The 12,152-nt window shown below is 49.2% G+C and overlaps 1 protein-coding gene across 1 annotated transcript; it reads right to left on the bottom strand.

Annotated features, from left to right (window-relative positions):
• Positions 1-5,371: 5,371 nt before the first annotated feature.
• Positions 5,372-7,034, bottom strand: LOC119323473 (vegetative cell wall protein gp1-like). Its single transcript, XM_037597140.1, has one exon. The coding sequence runs from the start codon at positions 6,871-6,873 to the stop codon at positions 6,121-6,123; it is 753 nt and encodes a 250-aa protein (XP_037453037.1). The 5' UTR covers positions 6,874-7,034; the 3' UTR covers positions 5,372-6,120.
• Between the last annotated feature and the right edge of the window lie 5,118 nt (positions 7,035-12,152).

Genomic DNA, 12,152 nt, shown 5'->3' with positions numbered 1-12,152 from the left:
CATGTCATTGCGATGACGCCTAGACTGACGTCGTCCCTTTGCGGTTCTCATCAAGTCGGTGTTCGGAACCCATTTCGGCCCATCTGGCCACAACATTTTGTAGTTCATATTAATGCCCCAAGCCCAGAACTCACCGTTCCAAGTGTTGTACAGATTGTACATGTTGAAGTACGACGATATGTATGGCTCGACGCTGATTTTTTGAACAGCAGCCGCCCGGAGCACATGACTGCAAGGGTAGCCCTCAAGCTTGGGCTTGTTACAAGTGCACTCACAGGAGGTTGAGCCAAGGGTGACAGCTTGCTTTTTTGATCCTCTGTGGTGACCCTTAACGTACTTGGCTCGCACATTGACCTCCCACTTATTCCTAAGTGCGTCCACTTTCCTGCAGCCATGACTTTGGGACTTCTTTGCTTTCTCGTCCAGATGTCTTTGCATCTTCTCGGACCATGGCTTGTTCAATTCAACTTGTGCTTTGGCGACGGTGACCCTGTCTGCAAAGTATGACAGGGTCCGGTTCCAAGTTTCTTCAATTAGGGCTGTGATAGGCAGTGCTCGCACCCCTTTAAGAACACCATTGTACACCTCTGACATGTTGCTGGTCATTATTCCATACCGAGCCCCGGTGTCGTGAGCCTGTGCCCACTTCTCCAAATGAGGGCAATTCTCGGTGATCCACTGGCTCAAATTTATGACCGTCCTACGACCCCTCCGATCTTCTCTCTGCGGCAAGGCCGCGCGGTCGATCTCACCATTGATACCTGCCCATATCGCATTCATTTTGGCTACAGTTTTTTGCATGCACATCCTCTTGAATAACTTGAACCAATCCTTGTTTTTGAATTTGGAGTAAAAGTTTGCTGCCAAATGCCTCATGCACCACCTTCCCTCTAGATCGGGCCAGCCCCACTCTTCTTCCGACGCCTTAATTATTTCAAGAGCGCTTAATAATCCAGTGTTGCGATCAGAAATGATGCAAACACCTTTACGCTCTTTCACGACACCCATCTTCACGCAGCTCAGGAACCACAACCAGCTATCTTTGTTCTCGCTCTCGACCAATGCATATGCAATAGGAAGAAGCTGATTATTTGCATCCGCTGCAATCGCCACCAATAGTGTTCCCTTGTACTTTCCAGTGAGAAAGGTACCATCAACAGATAATACCGGGCGACAGTGCCTGAAGGCTTGTATAGTCTGGGCGAATGCCCAGAATAAGCGGTCCAGGATTAGCTCACCCGGGTTCATTGGGTTTGGACGTTCTCTCCGCCAAACTTGAGTCCCCCTATTAGCACTTGCTATTTGATGAAGCATTCTAGGGGCATAAGAATATGCCTCTTCATAGGTACCATACAAGTTCTTAAATATATTTTCCTTCGCATGCCTAGCCTTGCTGTAGCTAACAGGGAATCCAATTAGATCCTCTGCATCTTTTTGCAGAGCCCTAACACTAATGTTGAGACTTCCCTGCACAATTGTTTCCATCGTCTGTGCCACAAATTTTGCTGTCACATTGCAGTGATCTGAAAGAGTCCCAGTTTGCTCACAGGTATGCTCCACTATTTTTGTGATATGCCATGACTGACATACCCCAGGCTTCAGTCTAGCGAGAACTCTTCCGCGGCAACCTTTCGCGGTGTGGATGCATATGACCTTCAACTCTTTTTTATCAGACTGCTTCACTCTATGCTGGCGGTGGATGCCGATTGCATAGCTACCCATTGCCTGGTAAGCAGACTTCTTATCTGGGAAAACTTGCCCAACCTCCAGGCTTCCCGCTCCTAGGCCAGAAGCAGAGTGAAATTCGTTGGTGATGCTCATATCCTGTAAAAACCCAGGTTGCAGTGCCGCCGCGACCGCCCTCTGAGGAGGAACATCTTCTTCTCCGCTTGACTCCGAAGACGCAGAAGAATGATCATCATCATCTAGCGCCTCCGGCAATCCCTCCACGTGTTCGCTCATGTCAACGGCCGCCGACCAATATCCTGTGTCATACACAGGCTGGCCGCCCGTCGGTTCCGATGGGCCGATGCTAGGGGCTGATGTGATGGCCAACTCGACCTCACCACCCCTGCTACTGCATCCGGCAACATCAGTGACTGAAATGAACTCCACATACACCATCGGCTGACCATACATTGAGTTATTGGGATTGCTTGCAAACCTCATGTATGACCCCCACGACCGATCACCTGTGACAGGCCGCAAACCCCAACGGGCAACTGTCCCATCATTTCCTCCGTCAACGACGAAGGCCTCCATTGTCATTTTTTTTTCCTGCATCACTGGGCCAAACACCACTCGGATGCACCTTCTAACCGCTGCGTAACCCACGTTGACCATGTCTCTCACCACTACTGTAGTCGACTCGCAGAAGGACACATCCACCCCGCATGGACCGTCGCGTAAGACGTTCCCATAGTACACTACTAAATTTTCCATAGTACCTAACCAACATACATGTTTACATTTCAAATAATTAGTAACTGAACATTTAGTAACGATGACAACATTTACATATCTTATGACTAAAATAATAACCGTATTTTCGTTATAAATATTCGGTTTGTTTTTAGAATCATTTGCTTAGACTTTAAGGGGTTGTTTGGTTAACGGGTATTTACAGATCTATTTTTCTCAAACTTGTCTATGAGCGTAACAAACTAAAACTTTGTTTGCTTTTCTCTAACTACCCCAAAAATATCCTAAAATAGTTCTCGTAACATGCAAAAACTTAACTTCTGGAAAAACGACTATTAGTAAAATATGGTTTTCTACATAATTTCCTTACAACAGGTTATGACAAAACTGAGGGTAATTACTCGCTATTCAAACAACCACTAAACATAATATTACGATAATAACATTTAAATATCATATGAGTGTCATTTTTCTTACAACAGGTTATGTCAAACTATTTTTCTTACAACATGTTATGACAAAACCCATGGTAATTACTCGCTATCCAAACAACCAGTAAACATAATAGTACGATAATAACATTTTAATATCATATGAGTAAAACATTTAGTTTCTTTCGGCTTTATATAATTTTTTTCACATCATACAATAACAATCATTTATCTACAAATAATAATATTTACAGCAACATGCACATTATTCACAATAGTACATCAATACAAAAAATATTAACAAAATTACAGTGTCATTTTTTTACCTTAGCTCCAATATGGATGTGCTTGCAAATGCAATTAAGCGTCAAAATAGTTCCAATAAATATCCGTCGCCAGTACTATATGAACGGAGTCAACCTGTTATCACATTAACATCAATATTACACACGGATTTTTCTTCCTGCTAACAAAATGGAAACACAATTTCTTCAATCATGTCTTCTCCTCCTTGTTTGTTACTAAGATGAATTATTTTACCTAATTACATACATCATTAAGTACATTAGCACCTAATCTTAACATATAAAATTTAGATTATTGCGACATAACTATAGACTTATTAATAAACATACCGCATAAAATAACATACCACATGCAATAAAAAATATTGTAAATGTTGTATCTGTCGTCTGAAATTATTTCTAACCTCTACGCACTAACATAGCATAGCTAATGACGAGCTAAAAGACTAACTAATTACCACCCCGCATGCACAAATAAATAAATGTATTGCAAAGCTCATACCTTGATCTTCAACTTCGTACTTCACTTTCGCAACGCAAATCCTACTCCTCAAGCTCTAAATGACTCCAAATGACTCCTTCAAGTGCTAAAATTATGCCTAAAACAACAGAGAATACACACTTAGGAACTAATAAAACAGAACAAAAACATCATGCATGTGAACGAAACCAACAAAAATGGATAGATCGTACCTTAATCTAACTTTTCTTCAACTTCATCATCTTCGAAATCAAACTCCAAATCGACCAAAATCACGAGTAAAAGTGGCTGCCTAGTTTTCCTTTCTGTCTATGTATGCGCTCAGAGAGAGTTAAGAGGTAGAGGAGGCAACCAGAGATATGCGAGAGAGAGTGTATGCGCACGGAGTCGCGGATGTGCGTTTAAAAAGAAGAGGACCACTGTATTGTCGGCAGAACAAACCAGAACTCACCTACCACGGCATCGGATTTCAGCATCGCGGTGTCTCATCATACGCAGCAACAACAACGCCTGAATGCTGTCGCTTCGGCTGGAGAAATAGACGGAAGCGAGAATCACGCACAGCTTTAATCAGTGTTGTTTACGTAGCAATCAGTACTACAAAGTTTAGGCGGGAATCCGATCATCGAAACTTGTGGCAGGCAAAACAAGGAGCTGGGAAAAGCAGCCCCCGTGAAAATCTGCGCCACCGGAATCAGCGCCGCACGGGAATCAGCGCCGTCTGCGCCGTTGTCGCGTGTGCAGCAGCAGTGTCGCCGCCTCCTGCAGTGGCGGCCTGGCCCACAGGCGGGGCCCGCGAGCATCACGAGTGGTCGGCCCGCGCCCGACAGCGGCCAGAGAGGCCGCCTCACTAGGTGGCGGCGTGGCCCACCAGGCCTGGCCGTTCCGTCCGGGCTCGGCGCACTGTGCTGACACGGTTATTTCTCGCGCGGCCGCCTCTGGCGGTGGCGGCAGGTGCCACGTGTCGCCTGCCGCCACCGCTGAGGGGGTCCTTTTTAACAATGTTTTTGACATGTGGTCTTTTTTGGCAATTCTGTTGGCCAGGGGGGTCCTTTTGGACAAAAAATCCCGCTGAGAGACGGCAACCACGCAAGACCCGAGGCTGATCGGAGCCAAAGCTTTTGCCGACGTCTCGAAGGTTCAAGTGGCGTCCAGCGCACGGCGTTTCGGCCCGGCGGACGCGTCACCACCTTTCAGCAAATTTCCGGGTCAACCAAACTGAATCGTTGCTCTCTCCTTCGGTGTGGTTGTTGGCTGATGCATCAACTGCCAGCGATGTTAGGCGTGGGAAATCAGATAACACGGCTGGCTGGTGGAGTACGATTTGGCCTTGCTTAGCCCGAGAGACAAGTGGTCGTAGTGGCATTCAATCACCACCACCACCCCCAAAGTAAGCAACGCCTGCCAAAACACAAGGCTATCTACGGAGCACGCAAAGTAGCCAGCACTCCACAGCAGCCCAAAACCAAACGAATTGCCAACGACGAGACATCGTGGTTTGCAAATTATTGTCAACAAAATCCTGATGATCCCACGCACCATGAGGAGAGCAATCTGTGCAAACTAATCACTGAAATATTTCGAGATAAATTCATCAAGGGATAGCTCAGTGAATTCTTCATCACACTGTCGGGTTCAACGGACAGCAAGGCCAAGTCATCAGGTGACCAGACCAGAAATCGTTATGAGCAAGAATCAACAACAGATGATCACAAACCATGAAAGAGGAGAGCTCATATAATCTACCACTGACATATTTTTATTTCACGAATTATAGCTCTATGATCGACCGATACAGACACAGACTTAGATATATCTTACAAAGGACCATGAACAACTCTTGAAATACCTAAGATAACTCAGCTGCTAAATCAACTACACATAGCCTAGCTGATGCAACTAGACACACCTCTCAGTTGCCACACCAACTACACATAGCTCAGCTGATGCAACCACCATACTAATTTACTTACCTCTCAGTATATAATAACTTGTAATAACTCATACCTTAACCTTAATCTTCAACCCCCACACACGCACACACGCATAAACTTCAATTATTACCAAACCTGAGACCCACTCCCTAGCTACCAGATCATCATCGTCACCTACACCAAGATTAACAACCTACCTAACGACATCAAGGCGAACCAAACAGCAGCAACGCGCGAACCTAAAGCAACCACCACCAAACCCTACCGCCGGACCTCCGCTCCCCCGATGACCCTTCCTCTGAAAAAATACCGGAAGGGTTCGATCGGAACGGAGCTTCCGGGATCTGATCCGCCGGATCGAACCACACACCAACCATCCGCAGATAAAATCCTTCCGTCCTTCAGTCAGGGAGAGTTATTACCACCTCTTCTTCTTCTTGTTGTTGCTTCCAGAGGAGATGAGGCGAGACGAGGGGGAGGAGGGAGGAGAGCAGAACGGCGCAGCCACGGAGGAGGCGCACACGCTGCTACTGGAGGGGGAGCCGTCATCATGAGAGCTCGCCGATGCGGAGCAGGCACCGGAGGCCGCGGGTGGCCTCTTCCTCTGCGCGCCGGAAGAAGAATCCCGGCAGGGGCAGGGAGCTCGGCTCTGGGGCCGCGGCAGAGAACGCCGGGCCGGCGTAGCTGGTTGCGATGGCGACTGGCACCATCTTCTTGGTCGGGGCCACGGCAGGTTGCTGCGGGCCGATCCGGCTGGTGGTCCGGAGCGCCCTCTTGTCGGCCGGCGGGGCTTGCGCCCGTGCCGGGATGGGTGCTGTGGCTGGGGGAGGAGACCGCACGCGCCTATCCGCTGGCGGGGCTTGGGGCCGGGCCTTGACGACGGGCGGTGAGGCAGGGGAGGGAGACCGCACCCGCCTGTCCGCGGGCTGGGCTTGCGCCCTGGCCTGGACTGGCGCGGGGGCGGGGGCAGGCGGCTCCTCGCCGCGCTTGAGGATCCGGACGGCCTCCATCACGATCGGCTGCTGCCGGGGCTTCTCCTTGGTCGGGGAAGGCTGCTTGCGGGCAGGCTTCACCGGCGGGGACCGACGGCCGGCCGCGGGCGCCTGCTTCGTCGCCGGCGACGCCAAAAGAGCCGGCTTTGGCGGCGAAGAACCGGCAACAACGGCCACCTTGGGCGGCGGCGAGGCCGGCTTGGGGTGGCGCCGGCGGCGCTGCTTGGCGGCCTGGGGGGACGCGGCGAAGGCGGCGAGATGCATCCTGTTGGCGAGCGCGTCGTGGGATCTGAGCACCGCCGTCGCCATAGGCTCGTCGGCGCGGGACTAGATCGACTGGATCCGCTCGCTGCTTGGCGCCGTCGTCGAGATTTGCGGATTGCGCCGCGCCGGGGGAGACCTAACCCTAACGAGCGAGAAGAGGGAATCTGCGGGAGGAAGAAAACAATGGGGGAGATATCCCGTGGCCGCCGGGCCGCGTTTTATAGAAGAGGAAGAAACCGCGCGGGCCGGGCCGGGCCCTGACGGAAGCGTGCGCGCTGCGCTTACCCTCTCCGACTCGCAGTAATAGAAAACTAAAACCGTTTTTTTTTTTTTGCTTAGGGGTGAAGAGATCTTTATTGGTCTGACGTGGTGGGGCACGGGGTGGGCCCGGCTCGTGCTCGTGCCCGACGTGGGCGGCTGAATTATTGGCCTGGATAGGGTCGAGCCCTCGGGGTTGCGTGAAATTTCGTGGCGTGCCATCGCGGTTGGTGTGAGCGGGGTGGCAGTTGGGCTGTGAATAACGGACGTTTCTGGGGGTAAAGGTGTGGTGAAATGGAGAGACGTGAGCGAGAAATTCGTCGGAAATTGAGGGGTAAATATCGGGGGAAGGGGATAGGCACAGACGCGGCACAGTTTTTTTTTCATTTTTGAGTTACAGACGCGGCACGGTTGACGACGTGGGAGCCGCGAAACGCAGCAAGTGGGGAGTGGCGGGCCCGGCAACATACAGCTGTGGCGTCGTTCCAGCTGCGGCCCGCCAGCCGGTTTCGGGCCGGGGCCCACCGCCGGCGCGTCCTTATCGATTCCATTATCGCCGCACCTACCGTGATTGATAGTATAATTGATGATGAGTGATAATCGCTCGCCAAATAATAATAATAATAAAATGTGAAGCATCATTCGGTATAGTACGAGTGGTATCTTTCTTGGGTTAGAAAAATATATTATTCGCGGATTATGTTGTGTGAGGCCACCTTCCGTGGACCTGGTTGGTCACAGAGGGGCAGCCGCGATAAAAACAACTCGCCGTTGGGCTCGTCGCGACCCGGCGGCGGGCCCGGCGGTCGGTACCGGGGACGCGGGGAGGACGAGGCGGAGCAGAGCACGTCGTGGTCAATCTTTTTCAGCTCGCCTTTTCTTTTTTTTTAAGCATATTTTCGGCTCGCCTTTCGCGTCCAACTCGGAGCTTGGCATCGTGTATGTATTGCGGGTGCGGCGGGGCCCACCGTCAATGCGGCCCACCGGTCGGTGAGGAAGGCGTGGGCGTGGGATGGTGTCGAACGCGATGAGCCATATGATTAAAGGGGCGTCTCCCTCTGGGAAAAAGAAGGGAAAGGGAGAGGCCGGGGACACGTAAAGCAGAGTGAATGAATGAATGGGTGGAGTCAGTGCGAGGGCGATGCCGACATCGGCATGGGCTCGGCTCGGCTTAGCTAGGCTCGAGACTCACGTGCGCGGCACGTACGACGTACGGCGTCCGGCGTGCGGTGCCCCTGCCCCGGCTGCTGCGCCGGTGGATCGGGCCTGGCCGCAGGATTTGAACGCTGACTTGACCTGGCACCTTTCGGTTCAAGTTAGTACCTTCCTGCCTGCCTCCTGTGTGACGCTCACTCGCTCACGTGGAACACGTCAAAGTCGTGGTGACGCTGCCCAGTTAACTCGCGCGCTGGCTCTGGCTGGCTTCCTGCCCACATGCCTTCTTGCTTTCCGCGCGAGGCTCACCCTCCGTTAACCGGCGAAAGGGGTGGACAATATTCGAACGGGGTAGAACGGGGTGGTTCTCTTCTCGCAGGAACGTGTTGCCCCCGACGATCCTCGCGTGCCCTCCCTCTTCCGGTGTTTGTTTTCGGCCGACCAGCCCAAATTTCAGCCGGCTGCCGCGCCAACGTCCGATTCACCCATTTTCGTTCGTGGGATTTGGCTTCCGCAAAAACGCCCTCATCGTTCTCCTTCGGGTTCTCTCACGCCTCTCCTCCTCCTTCCCGGCGAGAACACGCAACGCCCGCTGCCACGGGCTAGCGAGCCGCCGCAGACGCTTGCACCACCTCACCGGCACCGCTCGCCAACGGCACGGTCGCACATCCCCAACCCCCCCCCTCCATCGTAGAAAAACATGTATCAATGAAAGCTTTTGCGGTTGCCTATTGCAACAAAAAACAGGGCTCACCATCGCCGCCGAACAAACACTCACGGTTGATGGAGCAAAAACAACTAATGTCCTAGCTTGGGGCTTCGTCTATTGTAGCAAAAATCTCTGCTCGTTCCAGCTCGGGGCTTCACGAGTTGTAGCAGAAACATCTAACGGTTTCAGCTCCGGCATCAGCCGGTGGCAGCAAAATTGCTCGCTGTTTCTAGGAAACCGGGTACCGGGTCCAACTAGTTGGACAGTCTTCGGCATGGCAACAAAATTGTTGGACAGTTCTAGCAGCGCTGGCCCCGCAGGTGCATCTTGCCCCTTAGATTGCAGTTCCGCCAACCGGCAGTTGCAACTCTATGCCCGCTGGTTTATAGCTCATCGCCGGGCTCGTCTTTGTAGCAAGCTCGACCATACCGCATTGCAACCCCCCCCCCCCCAAAAAAAATAGTTGCATCTTCCATCATCGTTGATTAGATCATGTCGTGTCGTCGTGGGGGACAGAGGATGAGGGAGAGGGTGGGCAAAGGGTGAAAGGGGGGGTGGTCGAGAGTAGTGCGCGCATGGCTACGCCCGCGGAGGACAGAGCAATGTGAAAGAGATGAGGAGACATGTCGGAAACGGAGCAAGGCGGGAGAGGGCATGGCAAATTTAATTTATGGAGCACGGACATTTTCTTTTGTTCACAACATGGCCAAAAATTACTTTTGTTTGGACCATGGCGATTTAGTTTGATGGATCATGGCAACTATAATTTATGGAGCATGACAATTTTTAGCTATATGGACCATGGCAAACTTCTTCCCTTTTTATTCTACATAGTACCTGGCAAATTTTAGCTATATGGTACATGGCAAAATTTTAGCTATACGGTACATGGCAAATTTTAGCTACATGTTGCATGGCAATTTTTAGCTATATGGTACATGGCAAATTTTCTTTTGAACATGATCACGGCAAATTTAGTGTACGTATCATGGGAATTATATTGTGTGGATCATGGCATTTGTAGTCTACGAATCATGATATCTAGAACATTTCCAACAAAGTTGCCATGACACATGGCAACATTAGTTTTACCCATGTTTTTCGTTTAATACCATCGCAAAATTTTTATTGGACCATGGCAAATTAAGTTGTTCGAGCCTGGCAAATCTAGTTTGGGGATCATGGCAATTTTCGCTTTCTTTTACAACACATCAAAAATTAATTTTTATTTGGACAATGGCAATTTACTTTGATGGAGCATGACAATTGTATTTTATGGATCATGGCATTTTTTTTACTATATGCACCATGGCAAATTTCTTCCCTTTTTGCAACATGGCAAATTTCTTTTGCACCGGGCCATGGCAAATATAGTCTATGCATCATGAAAATTATAGTGTATAGATCATGGCATTTTTTATTCTACATTTTTATTGAATGGATCATGCCAGGAAATTATAGTCTATGCATTTTTTTAATCTCTGGATCATGATCCAACAAAATTGCCATGGCCCATGGCAAATATAGCCTATGCATCATGGAATTTATACTGTATGGTCATGTCATTTTTTAGTCTATGGATCATGATCTATAGAACATTTTAGTCCATGTCATTTTCTGAAACATATTTTTGCCATGGCAATTTTGAATTTTGGCCATGCTTTTCTTAGGAATCAAGTATGTTCATAAACCTTGCCATTGTAAAAAATAATATGATGGCAAATCTTAAATATAATGGCAAATTTTTGGTATTTTCCATGGCAATTTTTCTGCTTTCAAAGTTGATGCATTTTTTTCTAGCATAGCAAAAGTTGTGCTTTTATTTGGCGCAAAAAAGAAAAGATCTAGACTTCTTCCTTTTGTTTCTCTACTGGGCTTTTTTTATTCATTTTCGTTTTTTGCAGGGAAAAGGCTTGTAGGGCCAATGGGAGGGGTGATCGTGCTGCGGGGGATTCGCCCATCGAATGAAATCATTCGTCTGGGGGGGAGCGATCCTACCGAACGTTTCATTCAGTCTCGAAGGTCCCCGGACCGAATGTTCGTCAGATATCTGTGTCCTATATATTTGAATCAAAGTAGGCCCAGTGAAAGTTTGTGTGCACATAGGAACTCACACATGAGGGTGCAATCCTCACTCCTCAGGATCAGGCCTCAAGAAGATGATCGTGTCATCGGCGTATATAGGTGTAAGTCATGCTCCCCTGCTGCCCAGGAGGTCCTTTGGCAGGCCGTTGGTCAAGGCAACCTCGACAACACCTCCATGACCAAGACAAAGAACATCGACAAGAGGGGTTCAACTTGGCGCACGCTACAACCCACGTAAGTGGTCATTCTCCTCTCCAGGCGACCGATTAACAACGGACACGCGGGTGCTGACCGTACGCCATAGATAACAGCACTGGGAAACCATGTTGCACCAACGTAGACGGAAGCCAGGGAACTCCATGAGCTAATGACCGGCGTAGAAGATGGTGTCAAATGGACGCACGATGTTGAGCTTAAAAGCATAGCCGAAGTGGGTGCGTGAGCAGTTTGATATGAAGACGAGGAACTTCTATCCTAACAGCTGATGCAATGTGTGTCGCCCCGTCAAGTTGGGCGACGCGGCTTGCCTACTTCCCACATGTGCTCCCATATGTGCTCCTCCTTCCGTTTCGAAAAAAAATATGTGCTCCTTCTTCACCCACTCTCCATCCGACCACTGCATCCTTTTACTTGGGATGTATCTGGTGCACCGAGACAATTGGTGCTACCGATATGCCGGTCCACCGTTGCACGTTAAAAAACGTATGAAAAAATCTAGAAAATAATAATGCATTGACACCACATCAATGTATCTTGTCACAAAAATTCAAATCAAAATTCGAAACATTCCTCAAGATACAAAAATGATAATTTTGACACTGAATAGTACATAACACAAGTTGGGCTTCAATTTTGCCCTATTAGCACATTGATGTCAAATTTGTTATTTTTGTATCTCGAACAATGTTTTGAATTTGAATTTGAATTTTCATGACAACATACACTGATGTTGTGTCAACGCACTCATTTTTTTTTTGAAAATTTGAAAATATTTCTAAATGTGCAACCGAGGTCTGGTGCACCGGTAGCACCAATTGCCCCGGTTCATCAGATACGTCCCATCCTTTTACCTCCCCATGATCGTTTTCCAGCCAAAACAAAAGCAGAAACATGCCCC

This window comes from Triticum dicoccoides, chromosome 6B (genome assembly GCF_002162155.2).
Source record: "Triticum dicoccoides isolate Atlit2015 ecotype Zavitan chromosome 6B, WEW_v2.0, whole genome shotgun sequence".
NCBI lineage: Eukaryota > Viridiplantae > Streptophyta > Magnoliopsida > Poales > Poaceae > Triticum > Triticum dicoccoides.
Note: the sequence above shows the minus strand (reverse complement) of the source record. Positions and strands in the feature narration are given on the sequence as shown.